Here is a 26,311-nt window from a genome sequence, read left to right as displayed (position 1 = left end):
TCAATCTTCTTAGAATCCCATCTTCTCTATCCCTGCTTGTGATATTGTAACGACGATTGATGGGTACATTGTGGGGTCCTCCCAAAATGAACGCACAGTCTTGACGGCCCTAGTAGTGGAAAGTCTATTGCTGGAAATGATGCATGTGCAAGAAATCTACGTGCCCAACCCCTACTACCTACCATTCCTACCAAACCAAAGCAACATCTCCACGGAGAATAACCATGACAAAGCGTTGCGAAATGATCATCACCAACGCCGGAAATTAATAAAGCTCATCGAATCATCAGGGTAAATCGTCGAGACCTCACTCATGGGCGCCTGTCCTGGTGCCGACACTATGCTGCGTACGTCGTCATCGTCCAAAGGCAACACCGTAGGCACCGTCCAAGAAGCAGGCGACGACGGCCCAGGTCGCGCAGAGCCTGTCGGTGTTCTGGACCCGGCCTCGGACCCGGACGCAGCAGATCCGGAAATGTGGTCCTTGAAACTCGGCCGGCCGATGCGTCCCATCTCTTCCAAATAGGCTACCCTCTTGGCCTCGCCGAGGTACCATTCCGCCTCCGTCGGGGACAGCGACAATCCTCCGGGAGGCAAATCTTCTGCGCGGGTACCGTCCTGTGTCATGACGTTGTTATTCTGGGGCAAGACGGAGGAGCTACTTACGATACCGCCTGGGCGAGGGCGGCCGGAAGACGGGCTTGACCGTTGTTGTGGCCAGGTGGTGACGACGGATGGGGGTGCGGAGACTGGGGGGTGGGGCCGGGCCAGCTCGTCGTTCGAGTACACACTGACGTCCGTATACAATGGGCTGCTCGGAGCTTCGTTGCTGTACTGGTTGTACGGCTGCGTGTCGAGAGCGGCGGTGGGGGTAACAGGCCTAGGCGTGACCGGTTCGGAGTCAGTGTAGACGCTGCTCGAGTCTACATGTCGAAACCGATTACGGCGTCGGGCTTCGTCTTGGAGCATTGACGGAGGGAGGTCAGACGAGCGTAAACGCTGTTGTCTCCTAGCGGGACTGTTAGCAACGGCATCCTGCCAGAGAGTCTCTTGCTCTTTTCGATCCACCTCTTTTCCCGTACCAAAATCGCGACGGAACTGAGGGTCGGGTTGAGGCGCCGGGTCGCCAAAGGTCGGGTGTATGGAAGATCGGTCGAAAGCACCGCCTTTACCGTTCGCGACGGCCAGGCGCTCGTAATACCCCACAACCGCATCTTGCCACGGCCGGTTCTCAGAGTCAGCGTTTCCATCGTACGGATCGGCGAAGGGGTCCTCGCTGATTGGCATCAAAGTCCGTTCATTCGTGGTCGACTGCCCACCCGTGATGAAGCGCGGGGAATCACTTCCGGATTTCGTCTTGGTGTCCCTACTGGTGATCGCCGACGCCTTAGCTCTTCGTTGTCGAGAAGCTGCGCGTCTCTCGTGACGCGCTATCCTGATATCCTTCAGCATGGTCCGAATCTCCTCAGCCAAAAATGCACTTCTTTTGCAGAGCTCTGTTCGCCGAGGTTCCGGGAACTCGTTGATCCACGCATCCACGACCCTCTGCAGGCATGGCGTCATTCCCTCCGTTCGGGCGATGCAGTGAGCGCGAAGGTCGCCGAGAAAAAGGGGACGAGATCCGAGTGCTGACAAGATACATGCCTCACATTTCGACCTGACCCCGCTCAACACTTTCGGCTGACGACCATAGAGCAGTTCGAAAGTATACGTGTCCATCCACAAGGCCTGCATGTCATCCAGGCGACGAAGAAATTCCTGGATCGATGGTCCAAATTCCGGACCTTTTCCGCGTTGTCGGTCGAGTCGCAAGCGGTCCGTGTCCACTGTGATCTCTTTCAAAACCAGCGCAAAAAGGGCGTGGATTGTCCACGGGTTCAGGCCGTGATGGCTTGGGCAAAGGACTGCAGCCTGTGGTGTGAATGAGGGGTTATATTTCTCGCTGAATCTCATCAACCCACGAGTGACAATGCTGACCACGTTAAATTTGCCGCGTGGGCGTAGACAATCGACAGGTAACTTATTCATCGTCTCCTCTTGCTCCTTGAGCCAGTGCTTGGGGGGCTTTGCAATGCTATACTCTGTCGGGAGATAAAGGTATCGAACCAATCTCCTAACAGAAATGTCTGTTAGATCATAAACACTTTGATACGGGCTGGACATGGTTGAAAGTAAGTGTGGAATGCTTGGGTGAATTGGAGAGTAATTTTCGGAATGACAATCGCTGCCGCTGAGACTGGTTGTGTTTTGCTGAAAATGAACCAAGAGCAGCATCGGACTGTCCTTCTATAGCCAAATGGCGGCGTCGCCAGGTTGTGACCGAAGAATCTCGAACTTGACATCGTCTTCGAACCGCAACTTGCTTGACCAAGGAAAGCAAGTTTGTCCTTTGACTCTCAACGACACAATGCAAAGCCATTGCTGCCTATGGCGTAGAGAAAGTAGCTTTGGGCTGAGCAACCAAAGCGAGAAACTGTCCTGCTTTGTCCTGATCTCTCTTAATTCCCAGCCACACAATAACAGCACAGGCACTCCTTTACGTGGTTTTGTTGCCGTTGTTCGCCAATCCGATAAGGCCAAAATAGTCCAGGCCGCGGTTGTGGTCGCATCGTCTATATCGGTTCTGACCAATGATACCGGGAAAAGCGAGAGGCTAGAGATTGTCGCCGCGCCTGCAGTTGGTCACGTGTGGAGAAATACGGCGTTGGCTCGAGCCGTAGCGGCAATCGTCGGATTGCGAGAAGAGCTGTAACCAGATTCTTGGTTTGTTTGAACCTGAACAAAAAGCGACTCATGTAAGCGACACACTCTTTCAAAGCATCTACCGTCCTAGGAACGACTCACAAAGCAACTCCTCAGCCAGTAGTCGAGTTCTTAGATCTTATGAAAGCCGGAACAGTCTACTCAAATCAGTTGGGGCCTCCAGATAAGTTGAATGCATCGGTCAGTGGTCACTCCAGAAGACTGAAGAGGTGGTTGGCAAGCTGGGGAAGCTTGCGGTGGTCAACAGAATCGCTCTATTGGGCCTGGCGACAAGGCACGACATCTCTCTCATCAGAACGTCTCTACTAGCAACGCTGTCCAGGGCGTGGCTCGATCGTTCGTGCTACTGTCTCGTGTTGCTGCGAGTTTGACCCTTGTCCCGCGAAACACAACCCAAAAAAACCCTCCACATGCAATCAAGCCTGCTGCTATTAAGAGGCAGAACATGGCTGACCTCTGGGAGGCCCATGTTGGAAAAATCAAGTTGCACGAGCGCCATGCCCTTCCAATTCCGTCGGCCCCCATCGTACAGACCAGATATCAAACGGCCCAACTCCCATATCATGCTCGAATTTGTTCGTTATAGACGTAAGGGTTTGGAAAAGAAAACAGCTTCCTTTGTAAAGCTAGGGATCATGCGTGGTATCGGTGATCCTGCTCCTGTCTCATTCGCTCCAGGCGGATCTTGGCCGCTTCCGTACCATCGTCCGGTGTCGCCGGTTCCTTGAACCAAGGATGTTGCAATGCCTGCTTCGCTGTTATGCGGTGCTGGGGGTCGTAGACAAAGATCTTCCGAAGGAGATCCAGAAAGTTCTTGAAGTAGGTTGAGTTTGAAGGGATAATGTCCTGCAAGGCATTAGTGAGCGTTCTTTTGGAATCGTGAATGGCTGTCGCGTACCTCCAATCGTCTCATGGCCTTGACGAATCTCTTGGAAGCTCGGGTTGTCTCGGGCGTAGGATAATCGAGTTTCAATCGCTTGAAGTATCTGCACGGTATGAGTTAGCACTTCCCTTGTCACTGTGCCATGAAACTCTTACTTTGAGGCAGGGTTACCACCACTTCTAGTGGCCATCTTGTTCACTGCTTGGACAAGGCTGGAGTCTATCCTCTGCCCAACAACCATCTCCATCATGGCGAGGTGCTCGAGATTGTCGTGTGTTTGAAACAATGCATCGCCGGTGAAGAACTCGACTAAGATGCATCCTATGCTCCAAATGTCGCAGGGAAACGACCATCCAAGTCCCAAAATGATTTCTGGCGCTCGGTAATGACGAGTGCTTACGACGGAGCTGTGATATTCGTCTTGGAAGGTAGCAGAGCCAAAATCAATCAGGCGAATTTCCGTGTCTAGTAGGACTCTGCGCTGGTTCGCTTGTCGATTGACGGTTGTAGATGAGGAGGGTATCTTTCGGTTGTAGGTAAAGGTCTGGTAAGCACTGTCGCACAAAAGAATGTTCTCTGGTTTCAAATCAGTGTGGATAAGGTTGAGATCGTGCAAGACTGGAATCTGTTAGTAGAAGACCCATTTCGAACAAACCGTCCAAAACTTACAGGCAACGCTGGTAAAGAGCTGTCGAGCAAAGCTCTGAATCTGGCTGTTGGGAAAGGGAACGAAGCTATTGCTCTTAAGGAAGTCGAAAACGCTCTGGCCAAGAAGATCCATGACGATGCAAATGTGACCGCGGTAGTCGAAACAGTCCCTAAGGTGGATACAACGATTGCGATTTTCGTCGTCGTTGGCCTTTAGTGTGGCAAGAACTCGGAGTTCGATTCGAGAGGCATCTCGGTACTTTTGCACGGATCGGATGATCTTGATGGCAACGGACTTGTTCCTCTTGCGGTCTCGAGCCTGAACGACTTTGCCAAACGTTCCTTGCCCAAGCAGCTTTACCATCTGGTCTGCGTAGAAGGTTAGCCGTTTGTGATCGCTAGATTGTGTGTCATCAACCTACACTTATCCGTGAGGTCCGCATCGGGAACAACAATGTAGTGTCCGTCGTCATCGTCAACTTTGGCATTCTTATTATAACCCTGCTGAGGAGACATTAGCACCTTGACGAACGACGTATTGCGATAGACGACGATACTTACATCCTGAACCAATCGTACATGAACGTCGGGCGCTTTCTTGGGAGGGTATGGAGGCGGCTTGTAGGTAAGGAATGGGTCGCCTAGACCTTCAACCTCTCTCTTCTTAGCCTCTTGGGCAATCTGCTGGCGAGTTCTTTTACGCTTCTGGCCAGGCTGGGCATCGTAGTACTCGTGTCCGTTTGAAGATAGGGACGTGGCAGCGGTGGTGTGGATGGCGGAGTTTGTAGTGCGGTCGGTGGAAATGGTCGATCCGCTGGGAGTGCCGTTGTGATGAGGAGTGGTGGTGTGAGAACCAGCGTACTTATTGTGGTAGACGGGGTCGTAGGCCTGAGGCTCGTCGTCCCTTTTCCGCTTCTTGGGAACAGGACGGCTGGTGGCACCATTGGTAGCGGCGCCGTTCACGCTGCCGTTACCATTGGATACAACCCTTACGCCGTTGCCGACCGTCTTGCCGTGCTCTGGCTCGGGGGTGTCATCGATGACGATGATTTCCTTGGGGAGGCCATTTTTGTAAAATTTGTTCCAGTCAGGCTCCTTTGATCGTCTTCGCTTACGAGCGGACTGGGAGGACTGGGAGAGTGAGTTGGTGGCAGGCATGGTGGTGGTGAGCGAGTAGTTCGCGTCGGGACTCGAGACGTCGTGAACGGTCCTCGAACTGGCTGACGAGGCTGAAGGGCCTAGGCCATTGGGACCGGCGTGGCTAGCGGTGGATGTGGTAGAGTAGGCGATGCTCGACGAGTTGGCGTATGCAGAAGGCAATCTCGTCGTCGCTGTGGATGAGGAGGTAGAGAGGATTGGGTTCGCTGGTTGGCGGTACGAGGAGCCTGTGGCAGTAGAGGCCTGGTACGGCTGATGTGAGTAGGGATAATGGGGATGGTGATAATGCGAGTGAGGAGGCAATGTCGCTGTAGCCGTTGTGGGAGTCGACATGATTTTCCTCGTGTCTTGCCGGTGTCGAGAGAATTACCCTTGGACACAGTGAACGAGGGCGCGGGCGGAGGGTGAGGGCGAGGAGAAAAGGTTCGATGATGGAGGGAAGGCGGAAGGAAGGTGGTTTCGCAGGCCTATGCTGTGCCGGTGTGCTGGGCGCTGAGCGCTGGGTGCTGGCACTTGCCCGACTGTACTTTGGTTTGGGGGGTGAGTGGAAGGTGGAGGGTGGAGGGTTCTCAAATCCAAACAGTGGACCACGAGGCAGGTCGTCGGGGTTAGTCCCAGGTATCCGTAGTCGATCCAGCCCTGGGGGGATGAGGGAAGGAGCGGGAAAGCGAGAGAGAGCGAGAGAGGGAAAACAGAATGCAAGCCAGTGTTGTTGGCGTTCAGTGTTCCCTCAGCAAAGAGTGTGCGCTTTGTGTGGCCCTGGGTAGTGGTGTCTGGAAGTGGACTGCAGGTTGACGACGTGGGTAAAAAGGCAGCTTTGCGGTCTTGCCCTGTGCCTCTGCCACGGCGGCTCGTCGCTGCGGTACCGCTAGCTAACCTTGAAGAGGAACCCCAGGGTCTCCGGCCTTGATTTCCCGAGTCGTGCGCAAAGTGTGGCTGGTACGGGTACAGTGTGCGAGGTGGACGGGGGTCGTCGAAGATTCGTTTGATGACAGGACGGACGGTACGGGTATGTTAGGCGTAGGCTTGTGCTGTCTGCGTTGGGAAAGCCTCTTTGCTACATCGAATAGACCGCGACGTGATATGTGTTTCTTTGGTCCGAGAGGATGAAGTTACTGGCAGAAGTGGTGGAAGAAGAAGAAGAGAAGTTGGAGGCGAGTCAACAGGGTAGATTGATGGCGATGAGGAAAGAGCTGAAAAAAAAAACAAGCAGCCCGATCGCTGTGCAGTGGACTGGACGTCGTGGTCAAAAAAGTGACGAAGTTCCGAGGGATGACCGGCCTCTTCACTCTTCTGGTCCGTGGGGAGCAGATGGTGAGGTGAGCAGGAGGAGGGCCCTGACGGGAGGAGGCGACCAATTGTGGAGAATGGACGACCTGGGGGACGAGCACGAGAGGACAGGACGAGGGCGGCGCCGCGGCGTGGTCGTGGACACTGGTGTGGGTGTGTACTGGGTACCGGTAGCGTGCTTGCGAGCGAGCGAGTACGTGTGGGAGCGGAAATGGAAGCAGTTAAAGTGGATGGGGACGACAGGCTACCTAACCTTACGGAAGAGACGAGATGGGGGAAAAGGTTACGTTGGTTAATAGTATCCAGCCTGTGGTACATGAGGTTATGCTGTTAACTTCCCCCATACAGAAGTATAGTCCAGTCTGGCCTTCGCATTTCGGCTACCTCAGCTGAGGACCTGAGGTATCTGCCCAAGGCACCTCACCTCACAGTACCTAGGTAAGGTACCCACGACGAAGCCTGTTTACTTAACTTTCTTGAATTAATCTTTTCTTCATCAAGGACCAAGCAGACCGACCGTGAAGCCGACAAGTCGAACAGACAGAAGTAATGTTTGCTCGTGATTCCAAGTCTCCATGTAACCCACTTGGAGCCAAGGCAGAAGGCGGCAAGACGGTCAAACTCCATTCGCTTTCTCGTGCTTCGAGTCGAGGGCTGGACAAGCAAGGGACCATCGACATGGAGGGAAGACTGATGTGCACTGGGAACTTGGGAAGCGTCATAAACCAAGCACGTAGTGCGTCTGTTTGTGGTGTTGTTGGCCTGAGGTGATTTATCTAAGGTACTTAAAGTACGTAGGTACAAAATCTCCGCCTCAGCATCTGTATTCGTACAGGAGATGGGACAAGTATCTCGAAGGGAGTGGGAGAGTGGGGTCGGGGCGAAGCGCAGGATGGAGGTACTTCCAGACTGTGCCCTGCTGCCGCACCTCAGCCAGATGGCAAATGTACCTTGGATTGACTGAAGCCGGTACTTGATAACGGCTGCAAACCAGTGCCGTGAGGCAGGTGTCTTTCTCGCCTACTCAACATCGCTCAGAGTGTCCTTGCCGCAGCGGAAGCGGTCCCATGCAGCACTGGTGTGCTTAACGTGATTAGACATGTGCCAGAGGCCTTGGGCGGTCTTGGAGGCAGAAACGGCAGACTCTGGAAGACAGCCTAAGACCTGATGGTGATGAAATCGGGATGGGGAGAACGCGTCCGCAGTCACAGTAAGGTATTGCGGAAAGGCAGAGGGGTACTTCCGATATCGTTCCTTATCAAGCGAGATAGGGCGTGTTCCAGGTTGCCATTTCGTGCCGGACCATCAACCGCAGCGATGTTGTCTTGGTGCATCGATCCAGACAGGATGACGGGACGGAAAGCACTTGGTCAGCGGGCTGCAAGTGCTTCCGTGCTTTTAGCCTCTCGCCTACTTTACATCCGGCAGGAACAAGGGGCCTGTCACCGACGTGAGGTACAGGGCATTTCGGTCTCGACGCACACCATATTTCGTTTCCAGTGACCCGTACTTTATTTCGGGGGCTTTGGCGGGCGGTTTCCGGCTTCTTTGTCGAGGTCTCGTGGTGTGCACCAGTAAGGGTTGAGGTTTCATTCCATCAATCGTTACTGCTTGAATCGAATCGAAGCATCTTACTCAAGAAAACTTATGTATGCCCTATCGCGCCTTACCGGAAACTCGAGGCAGGTGTGTATCTTTAATGGAAGACAGGAGAAGGCAAGCACGGGAATGTCCCGCCGTTTCTGGCGAGGAAAGCACGAGAGCAGCAGGCGCAACCCAAGGCACACACCTGCGCAGGGCAGTTCAACGTAGGTAGGTAGAAACCAGCGATAGTGGAGGAGGGCAGAAGGAGCACTTGGAGGAAGGACGCGCTAGGGACCTTCCAAGTTACCTACACTATCCGTAAGGTACTCAAGCAGTGCCTTGATGGGACTGCCCGTCTGGCCGCATTCTAGCGTCTTTGCTGACCCACCGGCTTCATAGGTAGAGGAGACAATCTTCTCGTCCTCTTTGGACTGTGATTGTTACATTGTACCGATACTCTTGTCTGCAATGTTGTCACGCCGCACCGTTTTCTAACAAAAAGTCATTCCGTCGTCCTCTCATCGATTCGCCTCACACACCCTGGTCGACACCCAGCCCGTCTCCCCTCTCCAGCTCTCCAGCTCTACAACTGTCTCCCGCCGGCTCTTTCCTTTTCTGGCCAGAAACCACACCACCTGCAAGCCCTTGTTAACCACGTCTCAATCATGGGGATTGCGGTATGGGGGAAATCTCGCGGCATTGAAGACTCGATAGCCTGGCAATTTGTCCGCCATCGCATCCAACTACTTTCATCCATCGTCCCTATCCTATCCCTCAAAGGAAGGCCAGACATACGGCAATGGTTACATACCCTTTCGGCGAGGATTCGCACTGAACTGTCGAGGTTGTGCGCCCCAGGAACCCATGTCCGATGACTTCGCCCAAGGCTTGACCTGTCACGCTGGCCAAATCAAAGACACGCCAATCCAGCGGCCGCCGCCGGCTTCACGCCTCACGCTCCTCCTCTCACCCACTTCACGCACTTGGCGGGTCGCTTTGGAGCCCCAGCTTTGCTACCCGCCAATCTGCCTGCACGATAATCTTTCAGACGGGTTTAGCGTCCCGCCGGCCTGGTCAAGTCGCCTCTTCCAAAGTCACGTCGTTGCACAGTGAGTGATGGGCTGCTTCTGCTCTATCACTTTGTCACTCCGTCACAGCATATCGCCCAGTCCATGCTCTTTTCTCTCGCAGTTGCGTTGCACTCGACCGCTGCCTCCCTCTCAGTACTTATGTGAACAATATTACACACCTGGGCTACCATGAGAGCCTGGACTGGGCGGGACTGGACTGGACTGGCCCGGCCTGGTCTGACCATCCACACAGAGTACACACACACCAGCCGCCTTCACGATGTGTGGACAAACGAGTGGTTAGGTGAATGGGGCCAGTCCCCACCAACCAACCCCATTGCTACCGCTCCACGGCAGGCAGGGCAAACCAGCAGAAGCAGACACAGCCTGACATATCGCGGCTCCGTGCTGACAAGAGAAAGCCCTGCCCATCTTACCTTAATTCGAGGAAACGCGACACTGTCAGCATCACATTGGTTTGCTCCGAAATCCCATAACCTTTGGCTTCAGCAGTACGTCAGAAGGGTCAAATAACGCAGACCGGATGGATCCCTAAATGGGTCCTGATACTGGCTTCAATGTGAACTTCACATCGTCTCGCCCTAGCCGGTTGTTCTGGTTAATTCTGGCCGCCTCCCGCATCCGCCTCTATAATTCTGGGTACTCTTGCATCATTGCCCTATTACCTCATGGCATGGCACCGGACGCTTCAGCAACCTGAATACCGCCGACCGGCGGTTGGCGGCGTAGAGCATCAGTCCAAACACGACCCAAAAGCATGATCCACGCCTTCCTGGCAGTTGCCCAAGATCTGATCGTGCCGAAAAAGCTAAAGGGCATACCGAGCCGTACCAAGATGCACAGTGGAGAAAAGACGACAAACTCTTCAGCATGAGCCATGGAAATGGGAGCGTTTAACCTGGGCACTCATTTGGCCAACCAGCACTGGCCGCCTTCTAGGCTCAACATCCCTATGGTTACCGCTGCTTTTGATCTGATCCCACCGTCTCCTCTATGGCAACCCAACAGTGCACACTGGCAGCACAATCACCCACAATCACCGACGAATCTCCAAGCACTTCCTAGCGTCTACATCCCTGCTTCCCGTCCAAAGATGCGCCAATGGGGCCCTCGGGGAGCAACACCTTCTGGCGCCTTCGGCCAACCATAGATGCAGGTCACAACACAGTGGGGAGAAGAGGCAAAGGGTCGCAGCCATCACGACGCTTGTGAAAGGGCTCGGAGGCTTTGAGGAATACCCGACTCGAGCGCAAAGAGGCAGGAGGGATTCGAAGCCCTTCTTCGACATTTGGTAGACTAGTTAATCAGCGCAGAGCAGGGCAGGCAAGCAGGGCAGGGCAGGGCGGAGCGGACAGAGGGACATCTGTGCTGGCATCGGCTCCTCTCCCTCGACCAACATCATGCCTGCAAACGCATCTGCGCCTCACGCAGCTCCGTCGTACTCCATCGGTCACGGGTTGGTCGTTTTTCACACCGTTGCAGAATGCTCAAACACAAAAAATGCAGCATTAGTCTCAAAATCACGATGTTGATCACGTAGCGTCCATCGCCCACTGTCAGCCCGTTGCCGAAGACGAAATCAAACGCCTTCGATAGGCTTTGGAGAGGAAAACGGCCCCTCGTCACGTCGACACTCACGCATGGTGTCTCCGCGTTGTACCTGGCCAGTATGTGGCGTAAAGTGCCTGCATGACTCCAGGATACTGAGCCCGTGGCAACCGAGACTAGACAAGCGTAGGCACAGAAAGTGTGCCTCGCCGCGAAACATGGGTGATGAGAGGCCCAGAACAACGGGCCTATATTTCCCCCTCATTATAAGAGCGTTCAACGATGTGATGGGTTGCTCGGCCATCCTGTCAAGACAAGCGATGCCAGTTGATAGTTCAATCCTGCCAGCATGAGCAGCCAAGCATCTGCACCCGAGCTGGATAGAAATTCACAACTTGTCCCTTGACGCGCTGGCCCCATGCATCATCCTAGACGGAGCGTGCTGATGCCATCTGCCACCACTGACGGCTGGAAAGTTTCAGTTCCATGAACGAAAACACGCCGGCGGGTCATTGAGCTTTCTTTTTCGTTACCCAGAGCCTTTGATCCGTGCTTACATCGCAGGTACGTACGCCCGCCTCCCCTTTTGCATGCACGTAATCGGGAGATAAACGTTACCCAATGGCTGCTGCCGGCTTCTACAACCAGAAGAGAGTTTCATAGAGAGAACACGAATTACAACACCGTAAACCAGCTCTGAAAAACATCTTAGGTCCCCAAATCCTTCCTCGCCCTTGTTTCATCGTAAATGAGGCGAGGCAGAGTCATAGTAAGGAGGAGTCAATAATGATGAATGACGCCGACTCGAGGGCGCAACGCTGGCAAGGCACCTCGTCGTTCGAGGCCATAGAAAGCAGCAGAGGTTGCTGATGGGCTGACCATGCACAAGGGCCACGCACCCGCCGCTTCTAGCATCCTAGGATTCCCACGAATCTCAGGATGGCTCTCATTGAACTGCAACAGTACGTGTAGCGATGTAGCTATTCATTCTCGTAGACCTGCCGTCCACGTTCTTGGGCGACAAGTACGACTGCTAGCTTTGGTTTGCTTGGCCTCAACAAGCTATAAGCAACCCTGGTGACCCGTTACCCCTCCCCTCCTTTGGTGGCGATCCCGAGCCAGGCTCGTGATTGCATCGTCCTACGTGAGGTACTCCTCGAGGCGCATAACGGGCGTGGATGGTAATATTTCGTTATAGCCGGTTAAGCTGCCGCTTGTCGTCATCGTGGTGTAGTACTCCGTACTCGCCCGGAGAAAAACGAAGTCTGTCTCTTTTCGATGGCTAAGCCACCTCTCTAGTCCGCCTTTGGCGATATTGTAAATCACTGGGGATGTGATAACAAACCCTACTAACGTTTAACCTCACGCATTCAATATACCCATGCGGATTGTCATGTTTCATATGTTTTGTTCCAAAGTCTTGATCAACTCGACTCTTTCAACGTCACGGCACTCCGTTACATATTTGCGATTCCTCCAAAAAGTACAAGATGGCCAATGGGTCTACGGGCAAACTCTATGCCTCATGGAATTCCCTTTGGACATGCATCAAGGCACAGATCTCCACAGGCTATGCATATTAAGTTGCTGCGAGACAATGACGCCTGGCCTTTTCATTTTCATGGTTCAGAAATGTGTCGGACGGGGGGGTCGGCGAAGCTGCCGTGCCAAGGACGACTTGGGAGCGTGAAACACTTTCAACGTCCGATCTGACACCGGATTCCCAATCCCATCTTACGCTCGTCCGGGAGGACGGAGATCACCCTTTCCCCTTTGACACATGCGATTGCGACAAACGTCTCTGGAAAGGAAGACTGCGTTGTAAGTGGACAGCTGCTTCGGCAAGCGTATCCTGATCGCATGGGAACGCGCAGGCAACGAGAAATATCCGAGCCCCAACGTCCCCTCCCCTCCCCCTCTTTTTCCCTTTTAAGCTACGCACGCTTTTTGAATTATTTACAATGATACATCACCAGCCATAAGCAAACAAAATCTATATACCCCGGTTGAACACGACGAGGCCGCCCTCTCCACCCCGTCCGTGGAATTCGGGCTCGAGCTTGTCGGCGCTGATGCTCTGTCGTTGGGGAAACACGGCGAGGGCGAGCGGGAGGACGGCGTAGCTCGTCACGAGGATGAGGCCGAGGTTGACGGGCACGGTGAGGCGCGGGCGCTGCTTGAGCCACTGTTGGGCTTGCAGGCGGACGAGGACGAGGGGCGGGATGACCATGATGGGAGTTGAGTTGAAGACGCGGCTGCAGGCGGTCTCGCCGACGGCGATCTGGGCAGCCTTCTTGCTGCGGCCTAGGGATTGGGACTGTTGGCTGGCAGCGGCGCCCTCGACGACCTCCTTTGGCTCCGTGTTCTCCTTCTTCTCCGCGAGAACGGGGAAGACGTCGATGCCCTTGCGCATCTCCTCGCCGCGCATGAGGAGGACATTGAGGAAGCCTGCCGAGGCGACGGCGGCGAAGGGGACGAGGCGGGTGAGGGTCGTGCGGGTCGCAGGGGTGAGGTTCTTGAGGCGGGGGACGAGCTTGTTGAGGCCGACGGCGACGCCGCAGGAGACGGAGACGGCCATTGCGTAGGACTCGCCGAGTTTGCGCCAGGATAGCGGGGAGGATTTGTTTGCGTTTGCCGAGTTGATGGCTACGTTAAGGGATTGGTTTACGACTTGCCATGCGATTGTGCCCGCTGTCTGTTGCGAATGCGATTCGTGTTAGGAATTGGCCTCCTCGTGGAACATTGTTTTGCGAAGAGGGAGGGGGGGTTCAAGCACTTACTCCGAGGCCGGGCTGGAGCATGCCAGCCGTTACAACCAAGTTGGTCAGGACAAAGGCGGACATGCGGAACGGCAGGAAGACGGGTTCGGCGGTATCTAGACGCCGCGCGCGTGCGCCGCGTGTTAGTCTCGGTACGGGGGGTTGAGGCAAGCAACGAGCCGTTGTCGTGTGGGAAACGAGGCAGGCAATGATGTGCATTATGGGCTCGTCGCACCTGGGTGGAGGGTCGAGTCGACGACCTTTTTGGCTTTCCAGAGCTCCGGGGTCATTGTCGGGATCTTGCCCTGCTTGTAGTCGGTGAGGAGGGACTTTGCTTGCTCGAGACCTGTGCTGCCGACGAGGAGGGTGCTGTTTGAGAAACATGTTAGTACTTGGTCTTGTCTCTATGGGGGCTTTTGGTGTAGGTAGAGGGAGGAGAAGGAGAAAGAGGTGGAGGGGAGTGGTGGTGAGGCATAAAATACGCGCGAGCAACTCTTGATTGTCACGATGCGATGCGATACGCGCGCAGCTAGGAGGTTTCTTGGGGGGGGTTGACGTACCTTGGATCGGTGAGGCCCAGGTTGTGCCGTACGCGACCCCAGTATGTGCCGAGATCATACTGCGAGGCGGGCAGCTCGCGGCTGCCGGGGAGGGAGGCCGACATGTGGTGAGGTTCGAGAGGTTCTTTGGTGGTGAGCTGATTTTTGTGAAATAACGAGGGTTCTACAAGAGGATCGCCGTCCGTCTTTCTCTCTCTCCCGCGATTGAGAGCTCTCCTCTACGTTGATATGCCCGAATGAGAGAAGTGAGGGGTAAGCAGATCCAATGCAATACCACGCGACGAGGAGGACGAGAGCGGTGCCAATGACGCTCGTGGTACGGCGTTTTTTTTTCCTCTCTTCCTTTTTGGGAGGGTGATTGCGGTGGGTGAAGGTTCTCGTGGGACGGAACTTGGGCTCGCGGTTTTGGCAGACGAACGGAAAAGATGGGTTATCGTCGGGTGAGCCAGCCCCCGAGATCGGTGGGAAGACAGACAGACCCCGGAGGAGGTTATCCGAGCAAGATGATTGGGCGGCGGAGCTTGGACCGTGAAGTGGTCGCAGCTGGCGGCGGGTGGACGCGGGCCAGGCCCAGGTCCAGTTCCAGTGTGTCTGAAGTGGACGACGGGCTGTGACGGTGCAGCGAGGTGATATTGCAATGCTGACAGTGCGATGAGGGGCACTGCGCATGCGAACGGCAAGATTGGAAGTGTTAGAGAAGAGACGAAATTCAACATGCAAGAATGCATATTGCGCAGCAAATGAAATTATTTATTCTCTAGTAGTTCATGAAGAAGAAGAAAAAAAAAGAGACGAAAAAGGGATTCGTATCGTTGGGTGGAAAAAAGCAAAAGAAGAATCGACCTACGTAGGGATCGAACCTACAATCTTCACAGAGTGACTAGGGAGCCGAAATGTGACGCGATGCCATTTCGCCAGCAGGCCTGGTTGATGAGAAGAAAAATTTGGCAACCTATCAAGGGCGCTCCGACACCTGGTCAGTGCGCCAGCTCTTGATGGCGGCAAACATGCTGTTGTGGGGAAGTGGCGGGCTTGTGGGTGCGTGTCTACCCCCCCGTCCCATCTTCGGGTTGGAACGGCCGGGTGGCGTACCGATGCGAGGTCGGGATGGTTTGGCCTGCGAGTATTTCCAAGTAGTCTCTGGTTTCTTAATCTTAGTCTTCGCTGGCTCTGCTTTGATGTTCCGTTAGATTCATCCCGACTCTGATTTTGCTTTGGGGCCTGTGTCGGAGGTGACGAGTGCACGCCGCTATGCTAGGAAGACGACTATGGCCACAACGTAGCTGTTCAATACTTCATCTTTTGAGTGAGACAGAGTATTCTGACTCCTTTCCGTGGAAGAAGCTCCGTGGATCCGGCTGTGGTGACCTAAATGTAAAAGGGATGGTTTATAGAGACTGCATCAAGGTTGCTGGGTACCTGCCTAACCAGTAGGTGAATGCATCTGTTATGACGTTTCGAAATGCCACAATCATCAAAGACGCGATGTGATGTTTGAGAAACTATATGGCGACGATAAGACGCATGAGACACCAGAGATATCATGAGCCGCGGAACACCCTTCGACGATATGAGCAGGAGACCAAAAGCGAGCTTCGAACCACGAATTGGGCGAGACAGCGCTTCACAGCTGCTAGAGACCTTGGGAAAGCTAGATACGAAGAGTCTTCCTATTACCTATGCATTGAACCCGGCCCGCACAGTCTATCTCGTATTTGAATATGTCCTCACTTGCTCTACAAGCAATTCAATGCGAACACCTTCTGCACCAACCACAGACTCCAAGTTTCGACAATATCTATCTATTTGGAGCATTGAGAAGCTGTATACTGATAGGTATCGGCCGAATGCAGGGTGAAGGAAGGAGGCTTTTGACTTCTCAACTCTTGATACTTACGAAACAGATGACGTGTTATCCGTCACATCAACCATCACAGTTACCTCATCACGAGATGGTCCTGACCTGACAGCACTTGCTCCCATGCTCTTCAATGATATCCGCAGCCTGAAGGGTCATGGCGTACATGGAAACTTGCAAATTGGCCGAGATGGAAACCAGGAAGACGAAAGAGTCAGCAACGAACAGACCCGTCAACGAGCTTGACACTGAGGTTGTTGTTGACGACACTAGGTACCCATGACGACCGTTTCGCTAGCTGAAAGCATGATCTGTGTCCAAGGTCAGCTCAGTTCTGAGTGTTTACCAATGGCAAGAACCTCTGGTGAGATCTCGACTCGCCCGTCAACCTGGCCGGCGCGTACGGCAAACGCCTCATGGGGGGAAGCCACCGTCAGAGGCGTGTCGGCCGTAAGCTCGCCATCGAGAACGTCGCGACCAACTAGCTTCAAATCGCTTCTCAGAAGCTTGGTGTCGAACTTGAAAGCCTCCCGAACGGCGTACCTGTCCACCGCCGTGCTGAGGTAGGTGGGATCGATGACGGGCCGGTCGTGGACGTTGGCCGACGAGATGCCTACTGGGTCCCGCTAGGTGTCGATCAGGACCACGCCCTCGTCTTCGGCGATGGCCACCAAGAGTCCTTCCCTGACAAGTGTGAGGGCGGCGAGGAAGTCAATCTTGTTGCCGAGACCGTACTGGGATTCTTTGAAGAGCGGGTTGTCCGACACGTAGGTCCAGTCCTGGGAGGGGTTCTTGACCTTCCACGCCGTGGGCATGAGGAAATGGTCGTGCAGGATCTGGGCGACCTCGGGCTAATCGAGCTTCATCTCGAGTACGTGGTCTGTCAGAACATCTGCGGCAGAGCATGGGAATTTGGGGGTTTCGGTAGGCGCCGGCGCTGAGGATTGTCTCACGGCCCAGGTACTCCGTTCCATTTCAACGACGATGAAGTCCCACAACTCCATTTCCGAGGCTGCACCTATCGCCGGCAGAGTAGTTTTTGAAGTCGGATCGAAGTTCCTTGCTTATGGGTGGTTGAAGTTGAGAAGTCCCTCTCAATGATAGACAATCTCTTGCGTCCAAGCAAACAAGCATATTTATGTCGCTATCCGATTTACGGGTTGAAGCCTAGACTCTTCAATCTTCTAGCAGAGATGTGTCTTTGCAGCAATGAAGCCCTCAGCAATAGCACGGACCCCAGCAACGAGAATTGGGCTGTGGTCGATTTCCACGAGTTATCGAGGAAAGACTGTGGTTGCGAGAACAAACGGCATTGGCAACGCATGAGTAGATGGAGATACTCACCCTCGGAACCTTGACGCGGTCGTCTTCGACAACAGAACACCTCTCATAAAGGCGTGAACTGCATCTTTAATCGAGCGGTATGGTATCCGCAGCTGACCAACGGCAATGGGGTGCAGATTCTGGCGTGTGGCCGGCATCGATTCCGCTGTGCCGCTTCGCTGCATCAGCTTGGCAAGGCTTACGCCGATAAACTCTCGGCACCGAGGTGTAGTCACCATTTAGACCAAAAATATCTGAGCGCGGCTGTATTCGTGTCGAAACTGGCCGAATAAGCACAAATTTGTGCGTCAAGCCGAGCTCAAAGAGCTCTCCGAACTGGGGAGGTTTCTAGACACATGATGTTTTTCCTCGGCCTTGAGCTCATCACACGAAGCCAAAGATGACGACGAATCAAGAGAGGTTTGATGAACGGGAACTCGCCAGCAAAGATCATTTTCTGTTGGCCGCTCCGCAAGACGTATCGATGTTTAGTCTAAATCTCTTCATTCTTCCTGACTGTTTTAAATATAGAAGAAGAATAGAGAGAGAGTGTGTGTGGAAGTGAGAAGAATGTGCCAGATTAGAATAAACCTACAATCAACTCAATGGTTCACAGAATTAATTGGTCTCACGAAGGCTCATGTGTCACATAGGCGTTGTGCTTTGTGAGGTAAGGTTAATTATAGAAAATGCCTTATTTACCCGCGTCATTGAGTCTCTGGGTTGATTTGTGTTGACCTTGCATCGTCTGACGTATTTTCTAAACCATACAAAGCAATAACTAACACGCCGTAACAAGTGTCGTAAGAGCGAAAGGGGCGATGATGTGTTGGCTTTGGGATTATTGTGTAATCGTCACGCTTTCTGATACATGTGATAAATCCATCTTTCGCTGCGTCGTCGTTTATATTTAATCATGCATAATTTGCCGTAAGGTTTTAATCCATTGCCGTCGACTTGACGACTACCTCAGAATTTACCCAGACATGAATATTTTGCTTTCCCCCTTTTCCCTCATCACTGGAATACCTCTCAATATCCGTGTCCCGCGCTTGGTTATATCGAATGTCCGGGCCCAGAATCGACTCAGCGCTCTCATTGTCACCGAAGCCTTTTCCAGCGGATCTCGTTGTGCTTCCCTTTGGTTCGTCGCCGCTTCGTGCCGTTCCCAAGTCCAAATCTGGGGCCTTCAAGCCAACCCTGGCGGTGTAGTCGGTGCCGCCGATTGTCTTCAGGCCGAACCACATGTTGGATCCGGTTGTGTCAGTGTATGGCCCAGGCTTACTGCCGTTTCGGGACGTCCACTTGCTCAGCCAGCCCTTGAAAAGGGGACGGCACACGGGAATTCCGATGCAGACAAGAGTAACCGCCAGTTCTGCCGCGTGCCAGATTATCAGGCCAACCGTATCTTCTATTGAGTGCTCAAGTCAAAACCAATATACTTTAAGGCTGTATAGAGACGACCTGAGGCTTGAGGAGCCACAGGCTCCAGATTTGTGCGAGGTTGACTTACTTGTAAAGTTCACGCTATTCAGGTTTTTGAGCTCCAAAGCCCTCAAAATTCCGCATGCGCCAGCACTGTCATACACGTCAACTTCATGTCACTCTAGGGCGTCTAAATCGACGGTACGGGCTTCCAATAGCATGGGAAAGACTTACATGACGCCCAAACTCATGCTCACATTGATGAGTAGTTTCTCTCTCTTCGGTATCTGAACGTTCCACAGTAATGCCCAGGGCGTGATGGCGTACCAAAAGTCGACAACGACGCTCCAAGCTCCCGCTGCCGTGGAGATGGGACCGGGGTCGATGGGACAGCTTCCGCCGGGGATCAATCGGTCCCAGAGAAAGTTGATTGGCGTACACGAGAACCAGAAGACGAGTAGGGAGACCAAGGCGAAGAGGAATAGGATGATGACGGGAGCAAGAACGAGAATCTGGTGTAGACGAGTGTTCACGAGGCGGAGGAGGAATAATGCTAGAGAGGCCTTTGAGACGACGATGGCGGAGACGAGGATTGTGCTGCCGATTGCCTCGTATAAAATCGCTTTCGGTATGTTGTCCATCTCAAGCTCTAGAATGTTTCTGCCAAAGCCATAGAACGAAGAGATGGTGAGCATGACATCGTAGGCGACAAAGAGAAGCTGAAATAAAAAGCATTAACAGATAGTTGCGGTACAGTTGTGTTCAGTTTCTGTAGACAGACCACTCACGAAAGCAAAGTTAAAGAAATGGTCGTCCACGCCATACGCTTGAATAACGACAAGTCTTGTGTATAATCGCAACAGCACGAAGAACAGAGCAAGACCCGTCAAGGCCCAAAGGACGGCCAGGGCCATGGGCGCATCGCCGCCTAGTCCTATCATGATCTTCAGATCTGTCTTGCGTCGATCTTGAAATCGAGACAACATGGGAAGACAGAAAAAGAGATGGCCTCGAAAACCAATTGGGCTACCGGCAATTAAAGGTTCGGCGGTTCCATCTCCCTCACTCAATATTGCTCCCATTCACGAGTCAAGTTCAATCGGGGCCAGCGGTTGGTGGTAGCGAGACTGGAGAGTCGCAAGGAGAATCAGACTGTTCGAGTCCTTGCTTGAAGGAAGCGGAGCTTGGCAGGTGAATGGACCTCATCTTTTTGAGTTCCGGTGCCCCCCCCCTGGGCGAGACCACTTGACAGGTCGATCATTGACCCAAATAAGACATCTGGAGGCATATTGTGGATAGATTCTGCGGCGTACCCATGTCTTAATTCAAACAAAGGGCAGAGGAGATCGTCACTATCAACGAGGAGTGCCTTAACAGCTGGATCCACTACCACGTCAAAGCACGCGCGCGGCAATTGGATTTTATCCAACGGAAGTAATTGTACTGGCCCGCAAGAGCCCTGATATTTCAACGGCCATCAGAAAACCCCAACTATCTCGATTTCGTCAGCCTTTCCGCTGGCAACGCGAGGAAAGTAGGCCTGCGGTTGGCAGCGTGATTCCGTTGCGCTGCTTCGAGAACAATGACCCTTATCGGTCACGTTAGGAGACAGTACGGATGGCGGCCATCCATATTGTCGACTAAAAGACCGAGAGGTAACTGGGAGTCGATCTGACGAGGAGGTCCAAGAGCGAGTCTATGGCTCGCTACTGTGTTTGCTTGATGACCACACGCTGGTGAAGATTTCTGCCCTCTTCCCCGGCTCTACCCATGTACCAGAATATCAAAGGGCTTTGTTTATAGGTAACTATATGGCGGACGATTCTGGACATGTACACTTCTTAGCCTCGAAAATAGCTTCTCAAAAAACCTTTTGTGTTCACGGTAGTGCCGGTTTGAAGGGGATCATGGTGTCCACATATCTCAGAATTGCCGAAAGATGATGCATTGCAATCTCCACAGCGAAGACATGGTGTACCACATCCGAACCCTGGACTGTCCAATCCTTTAGCAGCGTCCGCTGATGGCATGGACTTAGCAGGGATTCACACCCAAAGTAACATCCACGCACCTTTTCGTGATCATTTGTCATTTCTCACAGCAATGCTGCTCTTGCCGAATAGATCTTTCTCGGTTATCAGTTTCGTCTTGGTGCATGTGGACTCGTGTGGATTGCTGATCTTGCGGCAAGATAAGATCATCTGGTCAAGCTCGGAGCCCCAATACGGCAAGCGACTAACCTCTCAAAAGAAAGGAGTGTGATATCTTACTGCCTAGGGGCAGGCTGACTGTCTGTTTGATTTCTCTCGTGCGTGTATGTGTGGGGGGAGAAGTCTATGTTGGTTTACGTAATCACAGGGTGATTTGTTCGATCGAACCGTGGTGACGAAGGGCCAATTACTCTTGTATTGATCTCTGCGTGAAGTGGAAAAGAGAGGTTCCAACCGTTGGTTGGATCGCCGGTCAAACGCTGATATAGAGACCCTCAGATGGCCCCTGCGCTGGTGCTGACTCGAGGTCGAATTGGGCTTCCAATCCGACAGTCTAGCCTACGATGGGGCCGCTAACTTGTACTTGCACTAGACATCGTACCAAGTACTGCCGACCACAAGCCGTCCCATGATCCCAAATTCCATCACTAATAGAAAGAAAATTCTATTTGAGGGAAACTGGGATGCATCTTTGCCGTTGCACTTGGTTGAAATGTAAGGTGCCGACCAAATGTTTGTAGTGTTGATATCAGCGCTCACAAGAGAAGCTAGGATGCTGAGTAGCAAGAGTTTCATGTTGCTATAAGAGAATGGTGTGGGGATAAGAGTACAACATGCGGCGAAGGAATTCTTACTGACAGTAGTAAAATTATTCAATAAAAACGGGATGATGTCGGGTGATTTAGGGTGATGTATGTTGCTTAGCACAATGAGAAGATATCTGAGTACGAGATTAACCAATTATTCGTTGTTGAATTTATAGTTGCATCGAGGTTCGTAAGGTTTATCCAGATGCGCTGCATTCGTTCTCTCATTTCTCTCAAGTTGCATAAGCAAGCAGACGGATTCATACGCGCTAAATAAGTGACTCGAAGTAGCCGGTAGGATGTGATGAAGAACAGGCGGTTAACCTGTCGAGCAGGCTTCACCTACTCTCAATTGTAGGTTTATAGCTCGTCTTCACAAGCGATGTAGTTGATAGAGTCAATGAGGGCAAGCACTAAGACGACTTGTTAGTTTGGGCCAGTTGGCTGATAAACTTCATTTCGCGCTGGCGGAAGGAGCTACTCGAAGAGTCATGTAAAGGCGAGCCGAGCTAATTAATTATAGCAAGTAGTCTACTTTAGCAACAACTGTATTTTCATTCAAAGACCACCACTCGAGTAGTCAAATGAGAACTCTGATGCAACAAACAGCTAGACTGAACAATCACTTTAATTTGCTTAGAAGCTCCCCCAAAGGTTTTGCCAATGGTACCCAATAGCCCGCACGCCGGTTCTCAATGTCTTGGGTAATGAGCTTGAAGCTTATATAAAACCCCCGAAAAAGTACTGTCCAAGTACAATTGCGCAGGAAATTCCAACAAAGGCGAATAAAAACTTCGCAAACATGAAAAGCAAGCCTGTAAACCGGTGCGGGAGTTGGCCCAGACACCCGGGTCGTCTCCCAGAAGGGACATGCTCAGCAAATGCTAGACCGCCCTCCAGCATCGCCATCTTCCTCTCCATGCCTAGCTGATACTCTTCGTCTGCCAATCGGTCGGCCTCAAGAGTAGATTGACCGCTCGTCTCCGGCAACCCAAATCTCTCATCGACTTGAGGGTTGCTGAGCGTTGCATTCGGGTCCAGCACAAACACTTCGTTGGCGAGGAAACCACGAACTCCATCCTCCCACTTTGTCTTTTGCGCGTAAAAGTTGATCAATTTTATGGACTTTTCGATGGCGTCTCGAGCGCCGATGATGTGATTGAAGGAGTCGAGGTCCCTCGGGTTTCGGGGTTGCTTGGACTCATCGTAGTGCGCGTGACGCTTGGATTGGCCAGAATAGGTGTGGAACGTGATGATGGGCCCGAGTCTGGCAAACTTGCCGGGCTTGAATCTGACAAAACCTGTGACGGGAGTCAGATAGGTGTGGGACCATAGGGAACAAGGGCAAAGCAAGCAGCGAATTCTCGGGGTAGGGCTCGTAAGATCTCACCTTCGTCATCTTTGCCGTCCAGATCTCCTGAGTTGGAAAGGCGACGGAGAGTGTGTCCGACTGCGTACGAGTCTTGGACCATGTGAAGGCAGTGGCCAAAGGCGCGCTTGGAGATGTTTATCTTGCGGTACGAGGGCGTTCTGCCTAGGAATAGCTGTCTCAGGCTTGCGTCTCCGGACGGATCAGAAGAGCTAGAGAAGCGGGTTGGGAATCGGCCAGCAAGGCTGTCAGTCTCCCTCACGTCTTGGACGCCGATTGCGAGCTTATAGATGATTTCCAACCAAGAAAGCATGTTTGCCTTGGTATCGTGCGGATCTTCGTTCGACTGGGCGGCCATTGCGTGGAAGAATTGCAAGTCTCCAAAGTGGCTCCTTTGCGTTAGACTGCTGGGTGCGCCGGCGTAAAAGTCGGCAAGAAACTTGTCGCCCAGCGCCAGTTCGCTGTTGCTCTCTCTGGAGTCATTGAACAATAGACACAGCGGATCGTCGCTCCAAAGAAGACCGCGCATGTATTCCCACTGGGTAGCATCGAGGTTGGTGTACTCGGTTCCCTTTGGAAAGCGAATCTTGGATGTGATGAAGGCGGCGATGGCGATGTCTTCATGGACTGGATCTCGGATCTTGATGCCGAATGGGCCGTTGAACCCGATTTCGAAGGCTGCGCGGACGTCGCTGTTGGCGCGAGGCGCGACTTGTGTCACCAGGTCTTCACCAGAGAACACCTTATCGCTGGCTGAATTCTCGGCCAAGTATACCTCGACATGGCCTGGGCAGTCCATTAACAATGGCATGGACGGTACGGATTCTGAGAGGGAAATACCTGTAAAGGGGTGGCCAGTAAGGGGGTAGTCCAACACTTGGCAAGAGACCAACTTGGGATTACTCGACTTTGTCCGCAGGTAGTTATCGTTCCATTTGCCGTAAGGATCGCAGAACTCGACGTTGAATGAGAGGGGAGTGTCAGGGTCTGAAGGGTGGTACAGCTCGTACACAACCTCTCCCTGACTACCCGAGAAGCCTATGTTTCTTCGTATTAGCTCGCGATAATTACCCGTAGTTCAAGAAACGCCGTTCTCGTACCAAAGCTATCGTTCAGTTGAACTAAGGCTTCGCCCCCAGCCTTGATGGTGTTTGGGGGGCATCCTTTGGCCCAAGAGCCGAGAATGGCCTTTGAACGATCAAGTGCAAAGTCCACTTTTGTCTTGTTGTAAATGTAGATGAATGACTCATAGCCGCTGGCTGGTGTGACGATGGGCTCTTGCTGATCGGCCATTGTTGATATTAACTGGTTTTGGGTTTGAGTTGATAGTGAGGCTATTGTCATTACTTACCTCACGACAGGACTTGTCTTCGATCTTATACAATTTTTGTGGAAAATGTCGTACTACCGACTGATGGATACTAATGCGTCTTGTGACCGCATTGCGATCCTCAAGCTCGGCTGAATTGCCATTTTAGTCCTCCATGCTGACGATAGACCACAGCCCAGGACCCGCAAAGTTTAAGGTGAAAGTCAGCTTCTTGCCTACCCGGGAATTCCATGGATTTACTGCAATAATCAGATTTCGGTCGCGAACCAGTGTAGTGTCCCTATTCTTGCGGTAAGCAGCCAAATCAGGACGCAAGCCGAGAAACAAGTGCCGTTTGGGTGGCAAGGCCCAACTTGTCCATTTCTGGGAGAGCTGAAGAAACCCGAATCGGGTATCTCTGCGGCAGGTCTACGAATGAATACGGGGATAAAAGACTTCCGGACAATCACCAAACCAATTGGGAACCCCGGCAGGTGGGTTGGGCAAGGTCTGGACTCCAACAAGCAGCACCGCGCCAGTGGTTCTGGAACCGGGACCGAACAGGGGTGGTCTGCGGCCTTCGATAGTACCAACAGCCTCACGTCCCTAATAGGGTCCCATGCTCTGGATCGAGTAACGCTTCGGCGTGTCCTATCAGTTCTATGTCGGGTTGTCAAGACTGCCAGTTTTAGCTGCGGACTAGTGAGGCGATCATGTATGGTAGATATTTTCAGCGGTAGGAAGGGTCCAATGGATTCCCTGCGTGCCTGTGAAGTGGCGGGCTGAAGAGTGAGAGGAGGCTTTTCTATCAGAATACGACGAATCGAATATTGTTCAATTGGTTCAGCGGCATTACATGTTTCATACTTGAAATGGACATGGTTTTACAGGAAAATCCCCTCAATAGCGTTCCTCGAACTGAGCTCGCATGCCTTGATGCGACCTCAAGCGTAGGGCTCCAGCTCTTTCTCCGTCCAATTCCACAAGCTCTCTGCGAGCTCCTCATTCAACGCGTTCTTGGAGTCTTTGCCCTTCACACCCACTGGCCAGTAGAACACACCAGTCTCGGCATCCGGACTGACCGAGGCCCACAGCTGGTTCAGAGCACCCTTTGAGACGGGGGTCGACACCAGCCAAGTGACGATGCCCACGATTGGTTTGACGAGAGGCCAGCTGGCTACTGGGCCGCTGATGAGGTTCGTGTTAACAGCCCCGGGGTGGAGCGAAATGCAGCGAATCTCAGGATACCGCTTGGCGAGGGCCTTGGAGTGGTGAATGTTGGCCACCTTGGAGGCGCCGTAGCGCGCCCAGGTACTCGTCGAGGCCATATCGGTCTTGAAGTCGTCAAAGTTGTAGAGGTCGCTTGGAACCCAGTTCTCAGCCGCCGAGGAGAGCGAGATGATGCGCACATCCTTGTCGAGGCCGACTTTGGCGGTGTGCTGCAGCGTCGGCAGGAGGAGCTTGGTGAGGAGAGCGTGGCCCATGTGGTTTGTGCCAAACTGGATCTCATAGCCCTCCTTGGTTACGCCGGGCGGCCAGGCCATGATGCCGGCATTGTTTATGAGGATATGAAGGAGCTGCGATTTTGACTGGAATTCCTTGGCAGCGCGCTTGATGCTCTCGAATGACGTCAGGTCGACCTCGAGAAACGAGATGGGGGCCGCGTCTGGCACTGTCTTCTGGATGTCCTCAATCGCGGCCAAAGCTTTGGACTCATTTCTGGCTCCGAGGTAGATGTGGGCAGGCTTGTGCTTGCTAAGCTGGGTGATTGTCTCCTTGCCGAGACCGATGTTGCCTCCAGTGACGAGGATGATCTTGCCTGAGAGGTCAGGAATATCCTTAGCTGTATCGAAGCGCACCATTGTGTTGATATGTGAAATTCAGTGATGTGGTTTATCAATGTGCAGATGGCAAGAAGAGTAGCTTATTGGGCTTGTCGAGGATGC

General features: G+C 52.9%; 8 protein-coding genes across 8 annotated transcripts; all 8 read right to left on the bottom strand.

Annotated features, from left to right (window-relative positions):
* Positions 1–249: 249 nt before the first annotated feature.
* CORC01_05961 (uncharacterized protein) lies at positions 250–2,163 on the bottom strand (the record flags this gene model as incomplete). Its single annotated transcript, XM_022617603.1, has 3 exons — positions 250–880; positions 928–1,009; positions 1,083–2,163. The coding sequence occupies 3 exons, from the start codon at positions 2,161–2,163 to the stop codon at positions 250–252; spliced, it is 1,794 nt and encodes a 597-aa protein (XP_022475844.1).
* A 1,233-nt stretch (positions 2,164–3,396) lies between these two features.
* CORC01_05960 (uncharacterized protein) lies at positions 3,397–5,785 on the bottom strand (the record flags this gene model as incomplete). The annotated part of the gene is made up of 6 exons (XM_022617602.1): positions 3,397–3,609; positions 3,662–3,749; positions 3,802–4,264; positions 4,316–4,663; positions 4,717–4,798; positions 4,856–5,785. The coding sequence occupies 6 exons, from the start codon at positions 5,783–5,785 to the stop codon at positions 3,397–3,399; spliced, it is 2,124 nt and encodes a 707-aa protein (XP_022475843.1).
* Positions 5,786–10,083: 4,298 nt separating this feature from the next.
* On the bottom strand, positions 10,084–10,296 carry CORC01_05959 (uncharacterized protein; the record flags this gene model as incomplete). Its single annotated transcript, XM_022617601.1, has 1 exon — positions 10,084–10,296. The coding sequence occupies one exon, from the start codon at positions 10,294–10,296 to the stop codon at positions 10,084–10,086; it is 213 nt and encodes a 70-aa protein (XP_022475842.1).
* Positions 10,297–12,958: 2,662 nt separating this feature from the next.
* CORC01_05958 (tricarboxylate carrier) lies at positions 12,959–14,388 on the bottom strand (the record flags this gene model as incomplete). The annotated part of the gene is made up of 4 exons (XM_022617600.1): positions 12,959–13,660; positions 13,746–13,840; positions 13,960–14,093; positions 14,285–14,388. 4 exons carry the CDS (start codon positions 14,386–14,388, stop codon positions 12,959–12,961), a joined length of 1,035 nt encoding a protein of 344 aa, XP_022475841.1.
* Positions 14,389–16,229: 1,841 nt separating this feature from the next.
* On the bottom strand, positions 16,230–19,831 carry CORC01_05957 (uncharacterized protein; the record flags this gene model as incomplete). The annotated part of the gene is made up of 7 exons (XM_022617599.1): positions 16,230–16,390; positions 16,489–16,768; positions 16,832–16,993; positions 18,446–18,876; positions 18,979–19,043; positions 19,125–19,609; positions 19,679–19,831. The coding sequence occupies 7 exons, from the start codon at positions 19,829–19,831 to the stop codon at positions 16,230–16,232; spliced, it is 1,737 nt and encodes a 578-aa protein (XP_022475840.1).
* Positions 19,832–21,469: 1,638 nt separating this feature from the next.
* On the bottom strand, positions 21,470–21,676 carry CORC01_05956 (uncharacterized protein; the record flags this gene model as incomplete). Its single annotated transcript, XM_022617598.1, has 1 exon — positions 21,470–21,676. The coding sequence occupies one exon, from the start codon at positions 21,674–21,676 to the stop codon at positions 21,470–21,472; it is 207 nt and encodes a 68-aa protein (XP_022475839.1).
* Positions 21,677–22,407: 731 nt separating this feature from the next.
* Positions 22,408–24,349, bottom strand: CORC01_05955 (uncharacterized protein; the record flags this gene model as incomplete). Its single annotated transcript, XM_022617597.1, has 3 exons — positions 22,408–22,988; positions 23,078–24,077; positions 24,128–24,349. 3 exons carry the CDS (start codon positions 24,347–24,349, stop codon positions 22,408–22,410), a joined length of 1,803 nt encoding a protein of 600 aa, XP_022475838.1.
* A 960-nt stretch (positions 24,350–25,309) lies between these two features.
* Positions 25,310–26,227, bottom strand: CORC01_05954 (retinol dehydrogenase; the record flags this gene model as incomplete). Its single annotated transcript, XM_022617596.1, has 1 exon — positions 25,310–26,227. The coding sequence occupies one exon, from the start codon at positions 26,225–26,227 to the stop codon at positions 25,310–25,312; it is 918 nt and encodes a 305-aa protein (XP_022475837.1).
* Between the last annotated feature and the right edge of the window lie 84 nt (positions 26,228–26,311).

This window comes from Colletotrichum orchidophilum (genome assembly GCF_001831195.1).
Source record: "Colletotrichum orchidophilum strain IMI 309357 chromosome Unknown Scaffold_43.1, whole genome shotgun sequence".
Lineage (NCBI taxonomy): Eukaryota > Fungi > Ascomycota > Sordariomycetes > Glomerellales > Glomerellaceae > Colletotrichum > Colletotrichum orchidophilum.
This window is presented reverse-complemented; position numbering and strand designations above follow the sequence as displayed.